The sequence below is a fragment of the Ornithodoros turicata genome, chromosome 6 (assembly GCF_037126465.1).
Source record: "Ornithodoros turicata isolate Travis chromosome 6, ASM3712646v1, whole genome shotgun sequence".
NCBI classification, from domain to species: Eukaryota; Metazoa; Arthropoda; class Arachnida; order Ixodida; family Argasidae; genus Ornithodoros; species Ornithodoros turicata.
The window spans coordinates 997,738-1,020,330 of record NC_088206.1 but is presented as its reverse complement, the minus strand read 5'-3'; the positions used below and the strand labels follow the sequence as shown (position 1 = coordinate 1,020,330).

General features: G+C 46.2%; 1 protein-coding gene and 1 long non-coding RNA gene across 2 annotated transcripts in view; one reads left to right on the top strand and one right to left on the bottom strand.

The window, feature by feature from the left end:
* Positions 1-22,593, top strand: part of LOC135398771 (uncharacterized) — a 98,272-nt gene that overhangs the window by 15,814 nt on the left and 59,865 nt on the right. The gene's annotated exons all lie outside the window — the stretch shown is intronic.
* LOC135397536 (uncharacterized) lies at positions 8,130-12,121 on the bottom strand. The gene is made up of 3 exons (XM_064629132.1): positions 11,890-12,121; positions 10,947-11,094; positions 8,130-9,861 (listed from the first exon to the last, which is right to left on the bottom strand). The coding sequence occupies exons 1-3, from the start codon at positions 12,005-12,007 to the stop codon at positions 9,528-9,530; spliced, it is 600 nt and encodes a 199-aa protein (XP_064485202.1). The 5' UTR covers positions 12,008-12,121; the 3' UTR covers positions 8,130-9,527.

The window sequence follows — 22,593 nt, the reverse complement described above, 5'->3', positions numbered from 1 at the left end:
TCTGTGATAGAACAGTGTAGAGCAGTAAATTTTGTTGGCTGACATTCTCTGGTTGTTATTGGTGAGGCCAATCAGTGACACTTCCCCCCACCATGGGGAGCTTTGCAACGACCATCGGGTGGTGTTCCCTTTCTGTCAGCTTCTCCCCCCTTCCACATGTCGGGCTTCTAAAGCGCAGTGGGGAAGTGCAACTGCGGATTTAGGAGCGCCCTCTGTCGTAGACAGACTTGGATGAAAGCAAAAAAGAACGTGCTGGTGGCTTCCAGTGCAGGTTTTCCTACTGTACTCATCCTCGAGGGATGGCGGCTTCCGTCCTTCCTTTCTCTGTTCTGCTCAACTTACACTATTGATCGCTACCTTTGATGTTGTCAACGTGAGGAGCGTGGACGTCAGTTCAAAACTGCGCTCCACTAACATTACGCTAGCGCGCAGACATGGACTAATCTGTCCTTGTCCTAGCTTAATCTTCGTGCCTTTGACTCGTCCACAACTGTGTCTTTTGATGCGTTGCCTTCCGCGCAGAAAAATAAAAACAAAAAAACAGAAAGCGCAATTTTTATTCGTGTTAACACTTCATTTGCCCTAACAGTCTGTGTATTCGTTCGCCAACGGCCAACGCAGGGAGCCTCTCGATATGTTAGACCAAACGGCCGTTTTCACCGTGATAACGCGACTTTCCCTCGAAAATTCGGACAAACTGAGAAACGAATTCATCGAGATTCATACCCACTACGGAATTAATTTGGTGGACACCATTCGTGGGTCCAGAACAGAAGGCTGTGGATGAGATTCGTTCATGTGGTGATAATGTCCAGGGATTTATCGGGATAGCTATCTCCTTGCGATCTTTCATCCAGCCTGCGGTCCCCCATGGGTCATGCGTGCTTAGCTAGAGAGGGGAGGTTGATATGTTTATTGAAAAAAGAAAGGGAAGAAAGGTTAGTCAGGGCTGGGCTGTGAGTCAGCGTATACACGGTTTAGCCCCGTAGAAATTAACCAGTATAAATTCAACGAGGTCCCTCTACAGGCGCAAGAAAATTCTCGTTATTCTTAATTCGGTTGTAGTTTTCACATAGTCAGTAATTGGTCTAGCAGGATTTCACGAAAGTCCCTTTTCCTATATGTATAGGCTGGCCCAGAAATTAGCCTTATCCGGGCTGCGACTCACCGGTAATCAGTCTTCGTTTATCAGGTAATCTTCGTAATCGGATAATCGCTTCCTTTCGCGACATGCGAGCGTCTTCGCAGGGTGTCTTGGATTCGAGAGAAAAACAGAAATGGAGGCTGATGTGGAGAGGGAGACGGAGCATCGATCCTCACGTGGTGTTAGGGGGGATAGCCTGGAATGATGGGGGATATCTTCTGGATACCTTCGTTTTCCCGATGAGTAGACGGGCTAAATAGGATTGTTCTTCTAGGTGAAGCTTCATCTGGGTCCAGTCAACAGACGACGCCTAGAAACGCCTCGTAGGGGGATCGATAACCATTCTGTTGTTGTTCAGCGCTACACGAAGTGGTGAAGAAATTGCCACAAATGATTTGAGGGCTCTTTCTTGCCTCTCATATCTTTCTTCTTTTTTTTTTCAATTATCGCAAAGGAGGACTGTCCAACTACTCACATTTTTTCTTCAGCTCGCACTATGGAGTAAAACCTGATACCTCCTTTTTGAGCATAGAAGTAAAATGCAAGCGAGCTGGTGTGTACTTGACGTTGGCAACATATATTTCTACCAGCTATATAAAACTTTTATTTCTGGTTTGAACCTCGTCTTGTGCTGTTCGTTTTTGTCTTTCGCCCCTCACCCAAGCTCAGGGACATGTTGCCAACCCCAATTTTGTCCTGTGTACTTGTGGAAAATATTTAACAGCTGCGTACTCCGTATTTCAATGTTCCCATATGGATTTTAGTAGCTTTTCGGGTACCCCCTGTCTTTCACTGGGATTGGGCGCTTCCAAAGTTGTCAGCGACAACACTTTTCGCCCCTTGTGTGTGTGGGGGGGATCCCCCTAAAATTAAAAAGGCGCGGGTTCGATGCGAGGCGGTTGGCTCCTTTCTATACACGTTACGTGCAACATTTGAAAAATATGGCTCTAAAAAAAGCTGGGGGGAAACCCTATTGGTAGCTGGGCCCGCTTCTGTCAGGATACGGGTTCGAACCCTCCTCCTTATCAGGTGGCGGTATACAAGAAAAGTGAAAAGCAGAAATGAAGGGACAGAAGCGGTGCGAGATGGGGAGGCTGTCATGGTGACTGGGCTCACACCTGCCGGTGACGTCATAATCACGCAGGTCACGTGACGTTAGCGTCGTCCACTGTGGTTTGAGCTGTTCATGGACACTGAGTTCACATGTCAGTTTGCTACGAACTAGCACACTTCTGTTGGTCCACTCCAAAGTAGCGAGGTGCTCTACCGGAACTTCTTGGACATACCCAGAGATAAGACCTACACTCAGCGGCGTTGCGTGGGTTCCCAGCGGCCAAGAGACGAAACGAGTATCGCTGTCCCCAACAAGACACATAGAAACATTAGTCTATGGATTATGGGTAAAGTCTATAGGCCTTTGTTTATCGAGAAGTTTCGGTACAATTATCATCTCAGACCACTGATGCCGTGCGTATGTCAGAGAATGTGTGTCACGTTCAGGTCTGCAAGTCAATGTCCCACAAGGATATCAAGAGGGCTGCATCAGAATCGCTCCGCCAAACAACAATGCATCAGGTACTATAGCTACCCCCTTCCAGTAGAAAGCGCTTCATGGACTTTGCTCCTCGGTTGCTCACTTTGAGAATATTCGCTGCTGTCTCAACGTACAAGTCTACTGCCTAACCACACAGGGTGCAATTTTACACTGGCGTGGTATAACATCGAACCTCGCTTCAATCGCCTCCGTCTTTCAGGTGCCCAGATCGTTCCAACAGCGCCCAATGTTTAAAAAATGAGATTTTTTTCGAGTTATACACAGTTTCACTGTTTCTATTTGCTACTTGATAGTTGATGTGATGTGATAGAAAAAGAAAGTTATACTTGATAGCAACCAGTTACTTTTTTTGGAAATCTAGTATTCGACTCCAATGCTTTTGGTTATGCTTTTGCAATGGCTCAGGGTTATGTTCAGTTACTTTTTTGTCTCGTACTCAGTCATTTATGTTAAACACTCTTTTTTTAATAAGTATCTTCCCAAGCAGCACAACATGTTGGCTCAATGTTGGACCAATATTGGCAATACTGGCCCAATATAGGTCCAATATTGGGCTAACTTGTTGTGCGGTTGTTCAAGCCTGGATAGAAGCCAGCAGTAGTATCACACAGTGCGCGATTGGAAAAGAGTTTGTTTGTAAGGGAAAAAAAGAGGAGAAATTGAACTCGTCTCCCGACTTGTTCTGCTACTCCTAACATAAATTCTCACCCACCCCCCAGACTTGTACGTATCTTGAGTACGTACTCAAAATACAGTATTTTAAATACTTTTTTCGGTATTTTGGTACTCTACTCAATACTTTTTGCGACAAGTATTTTTAATGTATTTAAAATACTTTTTTCGGTATTTGCTACTCAGTACTCAAAATACTTTCCTTCCTCGTCACGCCATATCCAGCACGCTTCCCGCCGTGCCGAGATTTTCAGCTCACTGGAATTTAACCCCATTTTTCTTCTTTTTCTTTTTTTCGGAAATTCGCGAATCTGTCATTTATACTCTTGTACAATAGGCTGGTCCCAAGCCTGGCCTTGCTTGTCAATAGCCAACTTCGTCAGAAAACTGTTCCTATTCATATTGCCAGGTGAATCACCAGGGGATTAGGTACAAAACAATCCCGGCATTTATTTCCTTGGTCATCAAAGAAATAAACACGTGCCAGAGGTTGAAAGACCCGAACCGACATACAGGAGGGATTACGAAGTTTTGGGTCAGAACATATCAACAAAGTTTACTTGGGTTCACCAAAGTTCACCAAGCATTACTTGACACCAAGACGTTGCAAATGAAAGATATGCATGGCTGATTAACTTTATTCCTTTCATTTGTAAGGCCACATTCAGAATACGCGTTTCACTTACTGCTAATACTAAAGTACTTTAAAGAGTATCTTGAATACTTCTTAGAGTATTTAGTACTCTACTCAAATTACTTTCAGTTTTGAGTATTTTGTCTATTTTAAATACTTTTTCCGTAGAGTATTTAGTATCTTATTTTCAATACGTTTGCGCAGTATTTTGTACCAGTCTGCCACCCCCCTCCACACTCCCCAAACATACTTCTCATGTGCTCTACTCGCAATTCACTATGCACGTGTTCGCTATTCAGAAGTCCACTGTTCACATGTTCAGTAGCAGTTCACTATTCACAATTATCCATATGTTCACTAGAAGTGCACAATTCACAAATATCCCAAAATCATGCACAGAGAATCCTAAAAGGTTGTATTCATCCCACAGCTCTGAACCAATTTCACAAGTGCCGCGAAGGCAGCATCCCTCGTGTTCGTTCCTCCTAACACCTAACACCTTCACTATATTGAAGACACTGCTGTCTAGTCGAGCAAGAGTCTTGATGGACGGTATAGGGGATCTGGCAGCCTATCACGGGCGACAGCCGACTTGATTCAAGGCCGGACATCAACCGAGATTTTGGTGCTACTGACAGTCTGCGATACTGGACCGATAGTGCGTTACGATACAAAACAAATTTCCAGAAGGAATCCACGATACGGCACCAGAGCAGTGCTCTGGAAAACTCGCGAAAACTGCCGCGGAGAGTAGAAAACCCATTGATGAAAAAGAAAACAGCAAGGAAACACGGAACTACGCAGTCTTTTTTTTTTCTTGTTTGTCGTTCTGACTTCCTGTTTTGAAGAACGCACAGGCGAGGACGACTGTGAGGTCGTCTTACAGTGGGACAGAAAGTCTTCCATAACACGAGAAAAAGACCTCGAAAAACCGGGAAGGAGTCGGTTCACGGAGACGAACTGTTCAAACTTGGAACCCTCCTCAGCAGAACGGTGAAGGGAAGAACGCAAAAACAAATTTAAAAAAAAAAACGGGAAAAGATCAGAAATAGCGGAACGAAAAACGGCGAGAACCATATTACACAGAGGTGGCCCCTCTCTCCACCTATCCCATGATTCCCTTCCCTACTCAAGCATTTCCCATCGGCGTCAGCTGTGGAACCTCCCGCTGGTGCTTTGAAAACCCCCCGTATATCTGCCAGCGAATGCACCATTCACAACTTCCCCCTCCATATCTACCGAGACAGGGGAAAAATTCTTTTTTTGCTGAATATCTGAAGAGCACGCACCGTGACCCCCTCTGGCGGCTGCGAGAGCAGATGTGCGATAGCTGGGGTGGGTGCGTTTCTATGGCCTTCTGCGCAGGCTTACTGCGCAGCTGCTGTTGTCGTGCACGGACGGTGGGGAACTTTGATTGCTTGCCGTGAGTGTGCTCTAATGCGGAATAAAGTTTGCCGGAGATAAGCTGTGTGACTGACCAGTAGGGGGAGTTGTGCCTGAATTGATGTAGGGGAAGGTGACTGTTCCAGATAGGATGTGTCACGTTTGTACGGGCTCTACCGGGGAACACCGAAGGAAGCCCAGAAAGAAATGACTGTGCAAACTTCTTGACGCGTTGTAATATGTGTGTACCCCATTCCACTGGATTTTCGACAACCGTTCCCCACGAACCGCCTTCTCACTGCAGTGAGCAAAACAAAGACATTGTAGACAACAACGCCCTCTGCAGCTCACGTCTTGAAATACGTTCCATGTTGTCGTTCGTTCAAACCTATAGGCAAGAATCAGTTTACAAATCGTTAGTTTTAGTGCCCTTTGTAACCATTAAGGATTAGCGTTGGTGGCTCTGCGCACGCGCAAAACATAAAGAAAGTTTCACGCTATCCCTTACGTACGCAAAGGCGATACCGTATGGTGCCCTCTCTGTAGAATATGACTTGGCCTCGGTTCACACGTAGCCACACGAAAGAAAGTTTTTTTCTTATTTCTGATGAAACTTATCGCCACATCCAGCGAGGCATCGGATGATTTGTATTGCAGGAGGGATGCGTCACGATTCCTCTCCCGAGCAATGCAGGATAAAGATCCGCAAAGCCTTTCCACCAGAATATTAACGCCACTCTCGATGGCTTCCGACCTCTTTCATGTGCTCTCATTGTTTTCAGGCACTTCGTGATTGCCCCTTTCTGCGCCCAGGTTCATATCTCTTTGATGAGGTCGTTCGAAGGCTTCTATATAGTGGCCGTACAAGATTCAAGATACGCGGACTCTTTCGTTCTGCGTGATATGCTAACCGGGCGTTATAGAAGCAGGTTCAACTGGGGGAAGGATACATCAAAATTCTCGCAAAATAATATTGACTCATCTTGAAAATGCACTCGGCTGAGAAACTACCGTGCTAAACAGAGAACAAAACGCGGCGTTGAAACATGTCATCATTCCATTCCAGCATCATTCCATCACTCCATTATTTATTGTTGTTGTTGTTGTTGACTCGACACTGGTGACGTCACCAGGGCAGCAACAACGTTCATTCCAAAGTAACGATGATTTTGTCTACATTGAGCAACAACTCGCCTGGGGCGAACGTATGGGATAACGTAATAAGCCTGACGGCTTGTTGGGAATAACTGGTAATTAAAAATCTGCAAAAGCCTTCAGTGCAATATTGAAAAACAGGGTCTAACACACACACACAAGAGCGCTTTTCGGTGTCTATCGTCATGGTTTTGAAGACTGCACTCTAGGTGACTTTCAATTTTGAATGATCTCCAAGAAGCTGTCACGATTATTCAGCCGTCACGCCTAAACGAGGTGAGCTCCAATGTAGAGAAAGTCCGTCTTGATATTTTAATAGTTAATTCTGCGGGCAGGTACAATGCCATGTAGAGCTGTTCCTCACTCGCAGCCGGTGGGTGTTTCGCTGAAAGCCTGAATGAGACTGCGGACAAAAAATGATTCGAACACATCGTACCAGAAAAAGTAAAAAGAAGAAGATAAAGCATTCGGTGACATTTCAAGAGTACAATTTAGAATGCGAAAGTTTCGTGCCTCTGTATTTAAGAAATGGTCAGTGCTGTCGAGGCGCGGCGTCCCTTTTTTTGGTTGACGGTCGTCGAAGGTCGTGGGAGAGCGATGCTATCTATCGCCTTTCCAAAGGCGAAGCTTCATCCCTCCTCCATATATGGATCGCCTCGAAAGAATCTCCGACATGGCAGTAACTGCTGTACTGCAGCAATGCCTGCAATATGAACTTTACTAGGACTTTACCGCATGGTCAGTTCGTCACTCAAAGGAGGTGTCGGGATGGAATACCACCACTAGCTGACCCCGTCCATATTAGCCCTCTACCTGTCGACGCCTCTGCACAGCCACAGTTGCACCATGGTGTAAACGTATATAAGCAGACGACTGATCGAGAGATTTCTTCTGCCAAGTAATGGTCAATGATCAATGGCACAGGTCCACTTTAAAGGGAAACGTTTTAAAGAAATGCTGATCCGAATAAGACCGTGCTTTTCGGACACAAAATGAGCATCTTTTGGGCCCCGGTTAATCATAACATGTTTCTATCACTGTTCTCTATCACTTTTGTCAACAGGAACGGTGGGCGCCTCGTGTTTTTCGAGTATCTGTGTAGCGATTTACAGGATTTATAGCGAACCAGCTGCACAGTGAAAAGGCGCGAAAAAATGGCGTACACTATAAACTTAATTGGGAGCGAATAAATGTGGTGGATTCTGGTACCACTGGAATCCAATGGGCCACTTTATGTAAATAACACAGTGGGTATAGACCATCTTGGGTACACACGGTGAGGATTTCAAGTAAACGAAGGAGTTGAGGACAGGCTTCCCCTGCCCCAAATAAACGGGATTGAAATAAATGTGGCGGGGAGAAGGTGTTCTTTCTGCAAATGATCTGTTGAGAATGTAACCTGTATCTTGGTCTAAAGACCAGCGAAATATATTCGAAACACTCAATGGGAAAATATTTCAGTCCACGAGAGGCCTTGTTTCGCGTGCAAGAGGTGATCCCGCATGACGCCTTGAACACCGAGAGTTGGTGAGTGTCACAGTGTCATTCTTACATGGTGATGACGCTACAGAAAGATGATACGTGCATATAATCGGAACATTTCTTTCGCATCATAGTACACAATTTACATGATCCAGGGAGACTGAACAAAAACCAGCAGTTCTGCTCGTGATGAGGTTCAGCCCACTTTCTGGCTAACATGCATTGCGAGCATCTAATGGGAAAACAATACATATAGCTTACCCAATAGGAAGAGCTGAGTAAGCATAGCTTAGTCACAAGTAAGGTAATATTGAAGTAGAGCACAAAATGGTAGAACGAGTCATTATAAATCATCACACAGCTTTGAATCATCTCACAGCTTTAAATGAACACAGCTTTGGAACCACCCATTTTAAATGATCACAACTTTGGAACCAGTCATTTTAAATGAATACACAACATTGTCACCGCACTAAGTACGAGTGCTACAAGTGTGGGGCAACTGAGGTTCTCGTAACATCAGTCTTTTGAGGTGCGGCGAGTCGAGAAGACATTATCTTTCTTTTAACCAAATATCTGCCATTCATATACTGAGCCCCCTTCTTTTAAGGACGCGCTTGTAAGAGTCAGTCTCTTCTGGCACCTGCAGTCCTCACTCGATCGTAGTTCCGTCCAGTGGCCGGGAGTACACCATGCGAAACACCTGCACGAGGGCTGTCTTCCCACGATGCATCACTGTTCAAGTCCGTTTTGTCTTCTCAGAATACGGTGGTGGTGGTGGCGACGCAAACCGGATTGCCGTTGTTGGCCTCACTTATGTGGGCTGCGTCGCGACTGCAGCCAGGATGAGATGAGATGATGTGATAACAGATGAAGGAATGATGACGGCCGAAAGTTAAGATCTAGGGCAGTCACTACCAGAGTTGATGAGAAGTCCGAGCAGTACTCATAGCCTTTGAGCGAGGCCAGATTCCTGGCGAAAGCAGACGAGGCTGCGAATTTTGGAGTGTCTTTCCGTCAAAGAGCCTCTGGGATGTAGGACATCATCCACCGTACAATTCCTGCAATGCTCAGAATATACGGGTCACTTCCGAGCTACATCTAAAGCCAATGAACGTCATTGCTTAAATACAGCGTCTTGACATTACAAAGGTACGGTTTTTACATTTGGCAATTTCGCTCTAATGGCTGACACGTTCTTCATCTATTAATGATAAAAATCAATAACATAAATAATCGGCTAAAGCATGAGAACTGATCACATCACTGGACGACTTCTCCCCAACCCGAAATAGTCGAGTCAACAAATACAATTTGAAAATACGATGACGCTAACAATCTCAAAGGCGCCAAGAAAATAAGTAACCCTAATGCGTACATAACCGAGTGTAAAATAGAACAACTTGGAGGAGAACGAGTACACACATCAACTGCCGAAAAATCGGCCTACCCTCCCTTGTTTCCCGTCTGCTGATTTTCCGCTGCACGAAACGTTTGGTAGCTCATCCACTTAGCTGTTTTAAGAGAACAAAAAAGACACAGAGCATCATCGTTAACGCAGACAATGACAACGACCGTCCATCGCTAGCAGCGGGCCCAGCGCTAGCAGTGGGCTCAGCGCTAGCAGCGGGCTCAGCGCTGACAGCGAGCCCTGGATCAACTCGCAGTTCCTCCGCTATCACCATGGCTGGTTCGCCGCCGCAGTCCATCTTGTCCTCTTGAAGCATACAGATATTGAGCAGTTTGGCGTCGATTTTGGATTTGGCGTAGCTGGCGACCAGTCCAATCGCTGGGCTACAACTTTGCGTTATGCAGTCGAGCAGGTTTGGGATTTTGCTGCCGAACAGAACCAGAACGCCAATATTATTTTCGTATAGAAGAAAGGGGAAGAGTGGAGTTGTTCAGGGCCAGCAATACACCGGCTGAGGCAGTACAGCCACCCTGGTTGTACAGGGCACTTTTTCCCGATATTTTCCCAAGACGTGCAGATAAATTCGAGTTGTATTTGCACACGCAACTGGTTGTTTACTTACCTGACGAAGTTCCGGTGGCGAACGATGGCGCATTTATGCGTGCGAAAGGCACAGAAAAATCGTGAAAGCCATACTGAGCGAAAAATAAATAAATAAAATTAAAATAAACAAAGCGAAGAAAACGTTGGCTAACGTGTATCAGAATAGGGCAACATGGCGGTCTCAGGTGTGTTGTGTGCAGGTACCGCTAGGAGCACTACCGATGGACATCCGTATGGGACATATCGTTTCGGTTTCTGTACCGATATATCCCCTAGCGGTAGAATTCGGACCCCGGGATCCCAAAAGCCTGGGATTTCACTAGGCGCAATCCCGGGATATCGGGATAATATATTTCGGTTTTCTTCGCAACGAACATTCGGTGGCACAAGTGAAAAAGAGAGAACAGTGCCTACCGACTTTTGGTTTCAAACGTGCTGCCCATAGAACTTGTGCCTCACACGCCGTCACAAGCTCCGGTGGTACGACTAGTGGAAGGGCACTGGGCAGTTGATGTATGCATGTTGCCAAACTAATTGCCAAAGCATTCTTGCAATCCGACAGTCAAAAAGCACGTGGCGGTTGGTACCGTCATCTGTCCATCCAGGTGATGTTCCACGTCTGAAGGCGGTCCCGCGTGGGTTGGATACCCGATCCGAACATCACGTCACACTGAGTATGACGATTTTCCTGTAGCTTTCGCACGCATATACTATGCGCCATCGTGCGCCACCGAAAGTTCGTCAGGTAAGCAGACAGCAGCGGGTTACGTGCGCAAATGCCACTGGAGTTTATCCGCACACACCTTGTATATAACACCAAATGAAATAAATACATTTTTCGTGTCGCACTTGGAGTGCGGCTGATTGCGTCCATGGTAAAAGTTGATTAAGAAGTTAAAACACGTACCAGCACACTGTCTTCAGGGCCAAATCTGTACCGGAGAGGTACCGACCGGACGCTAGTTCCAACTCTTGCATCATTTGCGTGCATCTGCTCTGTATGACATTGTCGAAGCATTGACGTACCTTCGCACTGTGTCGTTTCCATGCACCAACTGCGCAACAATCCGAATGTTAAAAGCCCGCATAAGCTAGGTTTAACACGTCCGCAGAGACAAACGGACGAAGAATGACTGTTCTTATTAAAGGAAAATTTATTAAACTCAAGAACGGAATAAGGAGCTGCTACTTCATACCTTAGTTGAAATACACCTTACATACAAACACACACATACTTACATACTTACTTACATACACACATAGTACTCCTTAAGTCCACCACTCTACATGTCTGCGATTATCCACAGTAAATAGAACGCAGACTGGTCTTAGTGGTATAGGAGCTGCAGGGATACTCTCTCTTGAAATGAAGGCACGAGGCTTTACAAGTTCACGCCTCGATATGTTTGACAATTGATAAAAAAAAAAACGATTTTATTAAGTAAACGATCGTATACTTGCGTTCCGCCATTGTTATGTCATATTTGACTCTGGCGAGAGACAAGTCCTGGCCTGGGGTACCAACCCCATATCATCCCTGAGGGATAGCTTGGCGGGTCTTCGCCTGGCTATCCTTTCCTTTTTCTGCTTCACTTTTTTAATAAGCATATCTCACCCTCCTCCGTAGCATACTTTCGTAAAATAAACGCGGAAGTGGCTTACGATGTAATCGGACTATGGCATCGCAGGATAAAGACAATAAATACTCCAGTATTTCTTTTCAAATTTAAAGTACACGTTCGCGACAGTTCGGTTTAGAGAACTAATCTCAACAAAATGCAAGTGGAGAATATATCCTTGGAGATTCACAGCAGCTCGTTTCGCTTTTTGCGAGAGAAAAGAAAATTTACCGATTGCATCTTTGAGGCCACCAAGACTGAGTAGAGTACGAGGCTTCATCGTAGGTCTCATGGACACACCCATCGATACCGTAGCCAGGAACAAGAGCAATAAGGCACCGCGACGCATGTTGTATTGAAAACACCCACGTGTTAGCTCCGGTACTTTCTAAAGAAAACAATCGAGCAGTTTTGCAGAGAGGACTGTTTTCGAATGCGGGACAAAAGACCTTCTGCGCTTCGACAGTCGTATCTTCCACTAAGGAAGAAAGTTCATCCGGCCTTCCGTCCGTCCGGTATCTGCTCTCCTGGCGATGTAATTTACTTCCTTTTGGAGTGTATTACTCATTGTTATGCCTGATGCACATCCTATTGCTGAAGCTATTGACAACGTCGAACTGCTGTCTTAACATATAGTTAATGTAACCAGATTTAGCAGGTCCCGCTTGTAACAGTCGTAGTCCCGCTGTCCCACACAAGCCTTGTGGGACGGCGATTTGTCCCGCTTTGGTTGCAGCGAACCTCGAAAGGAAAGAAAAAAGGCCTGTCGAAATAGCGGATGGGCTATTAAGTTTCGCATGACCTTCGAGTACTGTACGACGAGTACTGTACACATACGCTGGTGGGGTTGTTCTGCGACTTTTAACTTGTCTCTGAACCGTCATGTGTGCCACTTCTTACAATGTGCGTTTTTTGGCCTGTGAACTGAAAGAAAATGTACGAGCATTGCCACGGCCGTCCCCAGTCACTTCTGAAAGTCGTCCGCTCACGCAGGTGCACTATAGCGCGCGCAAAAGCAGACGATTTCTGTATCCTGTCACGGACTTTCAGCATGGCGACGTAGCCGTTCTTATTGTTGCCGACACAGATCGTGGCATGCTCTGCAATCTTTATCAATTTAATTCGGTTATTTAATAACTGGGACGTGCTTTGAAGGGTAAATTTGCAGTATTCCATTTTCAACAGAGGGCAATCGCATGGTAAGCTTTATGAGAGGGGCAGGGGGTACGAGACCGTCCCTTTAAGTACGCGCCCCGGAGCGCGAGTGTTTCAAACACCACTCACTTAACGCGACACGAATCCCACTCGCACACCCGGGAGTGTGACCCTCCGAGCCGCTTTTCGCGCTCCCGTTTCATTTGGGTGCATGGAACCAGACGACAAGCTCCCGTGTGCTTGAGATTTTCTGTGACGTACTTCCCGTTGAGGACGTCCTTCGAAGTGTGGGATCGGAAGCAAAATACGGACTTCCTATGTTACCCAATGCTCCGATGTTAGTAAACTATAATATTTTCGTAACTGTTATTTTATTTTTTTTTTATTAGTGGACAACCTCCACATGGGTATCAGCGGCTATTCGCGGGAAATGCGGTGCTTTAATGTTGACACCTTCACGCCATGCCACCATCCTCAGAGTAAACAACTCACATAACGTCCGTTACAAATTCCCATCTTTTCCATTTCATTCGCTGCTACAAAAATAGCTCTTCGCAACCGTAGTCGTCTCTTCCAACGTTCCAACTAAGTTGCTACGTGCCGTCGTCATTCTTCCCGTCTTGGTATCGACGCGGACCTCAACCGTACGAACCGCTCCGCGTCTGAGGGGGGGAATGATGTGGCGGCCCGTGGACGACGATGAAGAAGTGCCTCTGCTGCCGCGCGCCACTGCGCCTGCCAGCCAGTTTTACCGGCACCATCCTAGCCTGAGGCCACGCGTATCTGCACGCTGGGACATTTCATCACCGCCGGTCAGGACTCATGTAGAGAGACACCATCCCCCCGCACTCGGCGTCTATGCATGGAGCCACGATCAAACGACGCCTACTCGATCTGCGGCGCACAGACCTTTCTCTGACCTCTCTGCTGGGCCCAGTACGACATACCACACACTGGTCTGTGACCAAGGGAATTTTGACGTCCCTCAGCGACACAGGTCTAATGCGCAGCCTGTGAACTTCACTCTTGTTATCCCATTTGTCAGTGCCCCATTCTTACCTCTCACCCTCGTACACATTACCGTAACGTTTTTTTTACAATCTTATTTGTTTTTAATCTATCCCATCCTTCTTTCACCTTTTGTTAGTTTATCCTTTATGTCCTCGTTATTTCCTTTCTGTCTCACCTTTCCTCCCTTCTTTCTTTTTCTGTTAAATTATCCCCCATATTTTCGTCGTGTGTCATGCTGCTAGAAAGTCAATACACAACGTTCAGGAAACGTCGAGCCACAATGTTCCTCCGACGTTGCTCATCAATGTTGCATGTACATTGGTGAATGTCAACTTCTGACAATGCTGCAGGAATATTCGGCCACAACGTTCCCCAAACGTTGTCCTGCCATGTCGTTTGAACATTGCTCAATGTCAAGTAACGTTGGTCAACTTTTGATAATGTTGCAGAAACGTTGTGAAATGTTGATAAACGTTGCCCCACATTGGACAACATGCGCAACATTGAGCTGCAATATCGAGGCCACATATGTACTACGAGAGACATTGTCGTTACTGGAAAGCCTCCACTGATTAGATACCGATGGCACGCTCTTTGCAACTCTCTCATTGATTGATTTTAAAAGAAAAAAATGGACAACTCTCTCATCATTGGCCCGCATTCGCATCTCCTATTGATTATGTTGAAGCACTGACTTGCGTTCACACTCTGTCGTTTCCATGCACCAACTGAGCAACACAGAGCCGTAGCGAGGCAAGTTTACGCCCACGGCAGGGTAAATCTGAAGCGCCCCCCCCCCCTCTCCCATTGGCGTTAGAAGCCCTGGAAACAGAGAAACGCAAGCGCTTATTTGCACTGCCGAGATCGTAAATTCAAATTTTCTTCGTTCCCGCTTTATCCTGTCCAACAGACGTGCCAGACCTGCCTGTCTAGTCTTATCAGAGGGCCTACCGTTCGGCGGTCTCTCTGGCGAGGGCGCCCGGGGCAGCTGCCCCTCTCAGCCCCTCCCCCTCACTACGGCTCTGACGCGACAATTGGAATGTTAAAAGCCTGCATAAGCTGGGCTTAGCAGATCGACGGAGAAAAACTGACGAAGAAAGACTGTTCTTAGCAGTAGAAGCTGGGATAGCAAGCCATCATTTCTGGATGAATTTTCCTGCCAAAATAAGTAGGTTCCTCCCTGGGATGAGCTCTACCGGCACCGTCCTGGCGTGAGGCCACAGACATCTGCCCGATGGAACATTCCATCATCGCCGGTCAGGACTCATGTAGAGGAACACCACCTCCTCTACATTTGGTGAGCAAGAACATGTAACCTGACGCCGTCGAGACCATTCCACGCCCCAGGCATTCTCTTTCGTTCCATCGTCTGCGAATATCACCTAGTCAGCCATCACCACTGGTGCACAGAGCCCTGGCAGCATCACTCCCACTGCTTAAGAAGGTGAACCACCCCGCGACGTCCATCGCGCCCTGACGTTCTTCTGCTGCTGGCCGCGACATGGAACCTCGACCTTGCCTACCTGTCCCCCGGTAGTCGCTACAGCTGACGCCACGGCACCATTACCCAGCGTCTCCGCAGTTGGGCCTGGCGAACGCCGCCACTCTCCTCACCTCCTCGCTGCACTCCTGGTGCACCCGCCAATCTCACTCCCATCCCCACGGGGAACGTGGGACGCTCCAACAGCAACATACGTTTTGATTCCGGACTTCTCCGTGCACCGTGACTACACCCAACCTCCCTCCCTCTGCAGAGTCACCTCCTTGCACAGATGCATCTGTGTCCAGACACGGGAGTACCTATGGCGACCTGTCTACTCCTGCAAGAGACGATGACGTGCCTCGGCTGCCGCGCGCCACTGCGCCAGCCGCCCTTTTACCGGCACCTACGGCACCGTCCGGCAGGAACTATGGTAACCTAGTTCAACTTGTCGTTTTCCCGTAACGAGCGTGAAATGCATCACTTCGGCCCATGATTCACCACGTGCTCTTGCGCGAGCCTACCACAGGAGCTTTGGAGCGCGCCAACTTTAAATATAACGATAACAATGAGTTCAGCATCGGACCGGCGTGGGGCCACACACCTGCACGCTGGGACATTCCATCATCGCCGGAAAGGACTCGTGTAGAGGAACACCCATCTCCACTACAATCTCGCTTCAAATCAACCCACGGGGCATTGCAAGTCCACGCATCGCTATGTTTGACAACTAAAAAAAAAAAAAAAAACAGAAAGAAACTATTTTATTAAGTTAACAAGCGTATACTTGCGTTCCGCCATTGTTATGTCATATTTGGCTACGGTGAGGAACAGGTCCCTAGCATACCAACCCTATACCATTCTCGAGGAATAGCATGTCGGGTCTACTCCTGGCTAACCTTTCCTTTCCATTTCAATACACATATCCTCTCCCCCCTATAGCATACTTTCGTAAAATAAACGCGAGAGGGCCTTACGATGGTAGTCCGACTAAGGCATCACAGGGTGAACACGACAACATCTCGTTTCAAATTAGAGGTACACGTTAGCGAGAATAATCGTCAGTTGGGTTTAGAAAATTATAATCTTAACGAGATGCAGGAGGAGAAGGCATCCTAGGAGATCCACAGCCGCTCGTTTCATGTATTGCAAGAGGAAAGGAAGCTTACCGATTGTATTTTTGATGGCCCCAATATTGAGTCGAGAACCAGGCTTCCTCCCAGGTCTCCTGGACACACTTATGGATACCGTAGCCAGAAACAACAGCAATAAGACACCCCGACGCATGTTGTATCTGGACAGAAGATGTTCTGCGCCTCGACAGTAAGTTGTCCCGCGGCGTAAACTCCCAATTATATAGCTTCGACAGTCGTGTCTTTAAGGAAGAAAGTTCATCCGGTGCTCCGTCCATCCGGTATCTGCTCTTCTGGCTGGTAATTTAGTTCCTTTTCGAGCATATTACTCATTATTATTGCTGATGCACATCCTCATAGCTATTGACAACGTCGAACTTGCGTCTTAACAACATAGCTAATGTGACCAGATTTAGTCGGTCCAGTTGTAACAGTCGCCGTCCAACAGCCTACTTGGGGGACGGCGGTTTGTCCCGTTTTGGCTGCATCCTTCCACGGTCTAGCCAATGGAACATTCAAACGTGTTGGAGAGCAAGCCGACCCTGGATCTTTGTCTTACCAGTTTGTTTTAGCTAAAACTCGCCTGAGCACGCTTTGATCATCAAGAGCTACCTAGGTGAGATCATCGTCCTAGTATTGCAATGATCAATCACCACGGCGCTGACGATAAAGACGACATTGAACTGAGAGTTCTACGAGATTGGTCTCAGATTTGCGTTCATATCTGGAAGTATGAATAAGGCACATTAAACAGAATACGTTCTGGTGAAAGTACTTGATGTGCGCACTAGTTAGTACATCAAAACACAGAAATAGACGAACACAATACAAAGGAAAAATAGATAAAATTAGGTAGCGATATTGCATATAGGTGAATTGCAAAGAGCTTCACTAATTGACTGACAGCAAATCCCCTCTTTCAGCGCAGATGTCTCTCCATAGGAAGAATACGGCTGTGGTCACATTACAGATAGCACCAAAGAAACCTTTGTGGAGGTCCTCTTTCTCGTATAATATGCACTGGCTAGAAACACCGACAGACACGTGCAGAGAAGTCGGAAATATCTCAATGCTTCTGCAAAAGGTGACTCCACCTTACACAGAGGGCGCTAGTATTGATGCACCCTAACCTGTCCCATTTCTAACCACCCTCTATCGAGAAAATAGCCATATTGCCGCACGTCGCTGGAAACGTCATTTTGTTTCACACTCATGGCCGACTGTTCCATACCAGGAACGACGCAGTGCCGTATTTAAGGGGGCAGACGGGGCTCCCACCACTGCAGCTGTCGCTGTTTCTTCTGTAAATGACACGGCTTTACGTTCTCGCCAGAATTACATATGCATCAAGAACCTTCCTACACTTGGAAAACACTGCGCCAGTATAAAGATTTTTAATGAATCACGCCTGTCTACAGAGGTATGAGGCTGAGGACATGTTCAAAGCTTCAATAAGCTTCCTTGACGCACATGGCATTAGCATCAACGACTGTCGCCTGCTAACTTACGACAATCCTGCGTCTATGAATGGAAAGTACAAAGATATCCAAGTACTAGTACGGTTGAAAAATTATCTGGCTGTGTGGCTTTCTTGTTCAACGTACTCCCTGAATCTGGAGGCAAAATCAGCTGCCAAGTGCTGCCCCGCTGCACATGTTTTTATCGATTTCCTCGATCATGTATACAGGTTCTTTGCAGCATCCAAGCATGACACAAGGATATGAACACGCGACCTCACCACAATGGTTTGCGGATATTGCTCAGAAAAGCAACCCATTCCTGTACTAAAACAGTCACCGGCACCCGATGGTCCTGCAGAGCGGATACTGTGGGAGTCTTAGTGAGAGCCCCAGAGGCTATTATTCTCTCTCTTTTTCTTTTTTTTTTTTCTTAAAAGTGCTGGAAGTCATTGCTAACGGTCGAGTTGAAATACCCAAACTGCGTTTTAAAGCCGGCGGTTTCAAAGACACAATGTCTAGACTTGCCACAAGAATTTATACCACGTTTTGGGACGATATTTCAGACAGAGTGGTCGAGACCACCGAAGCGTTACAAAATCCAAAGATCGCCCTGAGCAGCACAGTTTCCTTATTGAGATCGCTCAACTTTATACATGAAACATTCGATCACTACCGCTCGGGTGATGAAAATGTAACTGGAAAGAGAGAAGATATTGCAGTAAGAAACCGCAATCGACATTCCAGTGTACGTATGACGCCAGTACGGAACTGTCGCGGAAGCGCGGTACAATTGCACTAGGGCTGCCACCTTTCGTAGTGGAAAATACAGGCCGAGGAAGAGGATGTGGAATAAAGAGAAAGGAGGAAATCCTCGGAGTAAAGGGAAAGCAGGTGAGGGTGGACGAGCACACACACACACAGAGAGAGAAAGAGAACATATGTTCCTGTGTGTGGCTGATGCAAGGCCTTACGAGTTGTTCCTCTTCGGCACAGGACTAATGGACGAACTCTAATAGGACACCTTTCCATCATCATCCCTTCCACAAGCGCAATGGGCAGGTGTACCGCCATAACGGCGGAGAATGACCCACCACATCTTCATCCCATTTATGTGTGTGTGTGTGTGAAACATTGATACTAGAAACTGCTATAAACAGGTATGAACGCTACACTGGATCGGATTGGAGCAACCGGATTGGACTGCCACTTACTTTGAAAAACGCATCGATGCACACAAGCATTTCTTTGCAGGCGCAGATCTCACGAAGGTCGTATACAGCCGAAGTTCTAGCTGGCACGACACAATCACCAAGAGCTTTGCATAACCGCTGCTCTTGTCCCCTCAGAACGCAATACTTAATCAGTAACAGTGATAATAACAATGAATAACTAAGAAAACGACTTGGGACTGCAGAGTTTGGTCTGTGCTTCAGATTTATTCAAGCTGTTGGGGAATGTTCAAGGGAAAACCGCGTAAAAGCCCTTATGAAAAGCCTTGAGCCACAAATACCGGCAACAGGCTGCCTGTATCACCTTCCTATCAGCAACCGGCAGAGCGAGCAAATAACCGGCCGTGCCGGTATAATACCGGCCTGGTTCCAACCCTAAGGTGCGTGATGAAAGAAGGAAGTCACCGAAAAGGCTAGCCAGCTGTAGGACACGAACTCACATTTTCTGGATTACTGGTCCAGGGCTCTTACCAATTGAGCTAAGCTAACACTCCTCTCCAGTGACATCCAAGGGTGTGTCAACTGAAGGGACAAACACATACACTCCCTGACTCACTAACCTTTCAATCTTACATGTTTTTTCATTCGCACACACATTCACACGACGGGGCGACGCATGCGGCATCTGTTGAACATGATCGGAATTGATGTTCTGAGTCTGGAACACATAAAAGGACAAATACATACAAAGCCTCAAGTGCCTTCAGTGACTTCCTTCTTTCATCATTAATTTCTTAGGCACTTGAGGCTTTGTATGTATTTGTCCTTCTATGTGTTCAATCCTCAGAACATCAATTCTCATTATGTTCTAAGTTGCACTCCACATGAGTTCCACATAAAGAACTTCCTCCTGACAGTAGATTCTTCTAACTTCTCTTGATCCACTGTTGGCCCCATGTGAAGAACTGTACTACAGGTTGCTCATTTTGGAGAAGGATGCCCTAAGGCCGCGTCAGCTCCACTTCATATGCTTTAAAATACGATATAATTGGGAGGGTTGGCCATTTAGAAGCTTTTATACCACTATCTTTTCAGAAAGCGCAGAGCGTTTTGAGTGCTTTGGATTGTTGTTGCTCTGTGGGCCATCTTCCGGCAATCTTTCAAAAGGAAAAAGGCTGTTGTCCAGTGCCGCTGGAGTCAGTTGGAGTTGAAGTATGGCTTGACTACTTTTTGGGCAGTACATAATTATGTGCTGTGTATCCTCTGGGACTGAGAGCTCTGAGATTGAAAGCCTTAGCTGGTGCCTTGTAGTTCCTGTGTACAGGGCTCCAAGTCTCGTGCGATGTATGGCTGTTTTGCTGATCGTTCAATTCCATTTGGAATTATGCTGTCTTCTTCACGGTCGATGAATGTAAGGTAGTCCTTTGGTTTTAGTCCATATTGTGTGGGATCGTCTTTCTGTATTTTTACGGAGACAGCTATTGGCATCTGACTTTGTAAAGGGGATTGCAGATATCCTGCTCTACCGGAAAAATCGGTCCGGAGAAAATGTTCCCCGGGAAAAACGTCCCCGGAGAAATCGTCCCCGGTGGGAACCTAGGTTAGAACCGGGTCCTATGTTAGTTTCAGAGTTTAGGTTAGTTTAGGTCACGACCATCTCTCGTGGTCGTGGTTTAGGCTTGTTTTTGACAGTTCACCATGCGGTTGAGGGGGCTACCCACAGCTGGGCACTCGCGCTACGCTGTAGCGCCGTTTGACGAAAACTACTTTTCTTGATACTTTTCTTGCAGGGACGATTTTTTCCGGGGCGAATCTAGAGGAAATAACCGCTGCTCACATATACCGTGGCATTGTAACTTTGTATATAGGGTTCCTTGATCATTGGTATCAACGGTATATGCGGGTCTGACACTAACGTAACTGTCATATTGGCCTCTGTCAGCTGCAGGAGAGACCACGGCCTGCTAGGATGGCAGAAGAAGACTATGAGGACCAGCTGTTGGATGAAAGTCAAGCAAAGTGTCTGAGAAATATGCTGTCTCTTTACTGCGAAACTGTCTTTTCCCAATTTGCTATTATACAAATGGGGTGGTCACGTAAGCGAGATGTCGATGTTGCATAATCTTCGTATTTCCAACAGAAGTATCTCGTTACTTTTTTTTTTGCAGAGTACTTCTTTAAAGTACTCCGATACTTTCGAAAAGAAGTGTCGATATCGGTATTTTGATATTTTTTACTCAAGTAACGAGTATCGGTATCACGATACAATATTTCGGTAACGGGTACAATACTGCGTCATTAGTCATTACTGATTTTTCAGCGAACAACAACAAGAAATAAATCGTGAATAAATCGTCATTTCATCTCGATCGCTAACAATAACTTCTAGCACTTTTAAGAAAGAATGAAAAAATCGCATCGAGTGCATGTCGTGAGGAAATCACGGAAGGTTCCCGTTTTACGCTAGCCGCGTAATGCGGTCCTGAATAGTTTGCAAGATAGTTGATGGAAGATCAAAGAAAATGTAAGCTGAAAAAGCTAAGGCGAGGCTCACATCTCCATTTTTTTTCTCCTATCATCATCGTCATCATCATACAGCGAGACCTGTTAAGGGCTGAATGTCGTGAAGATCCTCTCCTGTACGTCGCATCGGCGAAAACCCAGCGAGATGAAGCGAAAAATCGAGAAAAGAGATAAGAGATATCACCATATATTTTACAGCGACGGCGGTTATCTCATTGCAACCTTGGTTGAAAACGGGAGGCGTACGCCTTTTTTGTGACATTATGAACAGCATAAGCGTCAAAAAAGGCGTACGCCTCCATTTTCAACAAATCAGGGCAGATAACGATATCATTCAAGATTATGGTTGGATAGGAGCGTGCTATGCGGTGAAGTTTATTTTAAGAGTACGTTTCGAGTGCATTCCGCATCCCCCATACTCACCGGACCTCGCTTAGGGTTGAGTTTGAGTTTGAATGTATATATAAAAAGAGGCCCCGGGTGATGCTCATCCCTTCGAAGATTCATCAGAATATCGGGTGATATTTATTTTTATTGATTTATGTATATACCTCAAATTGCTCCAGTGGGGCATTACATGAGGGCGGGAGTAATAAAACTTACTAATGGATTACCGCGTGCTATGTTAATAAATGTAATAATAATAATAATAATTTTATTTCCCATTCGATACACACTAGCAAAGTACAGCAGGCCCGGCTAAGCCGAAAGGCTTGTGCCACTGGGCCTGTGGCAGTCAAGCGACATTCACGGGTAGTTCAACTCAAATAACACAGAAAACAAGTCATTTCATACACTACTCGCAATAGAACTGCTTACGTAATTGTTTCTTCAGCCTGAGCCTTGAATCAATCAGCAAAAAATCGGGAGAGAGTTGCTTAAGCAGACGGGATAACGTAAGTAACGTAAAGTAAGTAACGTAAACGTAACGCTTCATAATAATAATGACAATAATAATAATAATGCGGGAAAATGGGGGCTGCTTTATCTGCACCCATCCTGTA

Coding starts and splice junctions, on each gene's coding strand:
- LOC135397536 (XM_064629132.1), bottom strand. CDS start 12,007: ATGCGTCGCGGTGCCTTATTGCTCTTGTTCCTGGCTACGGTATCGATG. Junction 11,095..11,889: donor TGGCCTCAAAGATGCAATCG/GTAAATTTTCTT, acceptor ATTGTTGCGCAG/TTGGTGCATGGAAACGACAC. Junction 9,862..10,946: donor GCCCTGAAGACAGTGTGCTG/GTACGTGTTTTA, acceptor TCTGTTCGGCAG/CAAAATCCCAAACCTGCTCG.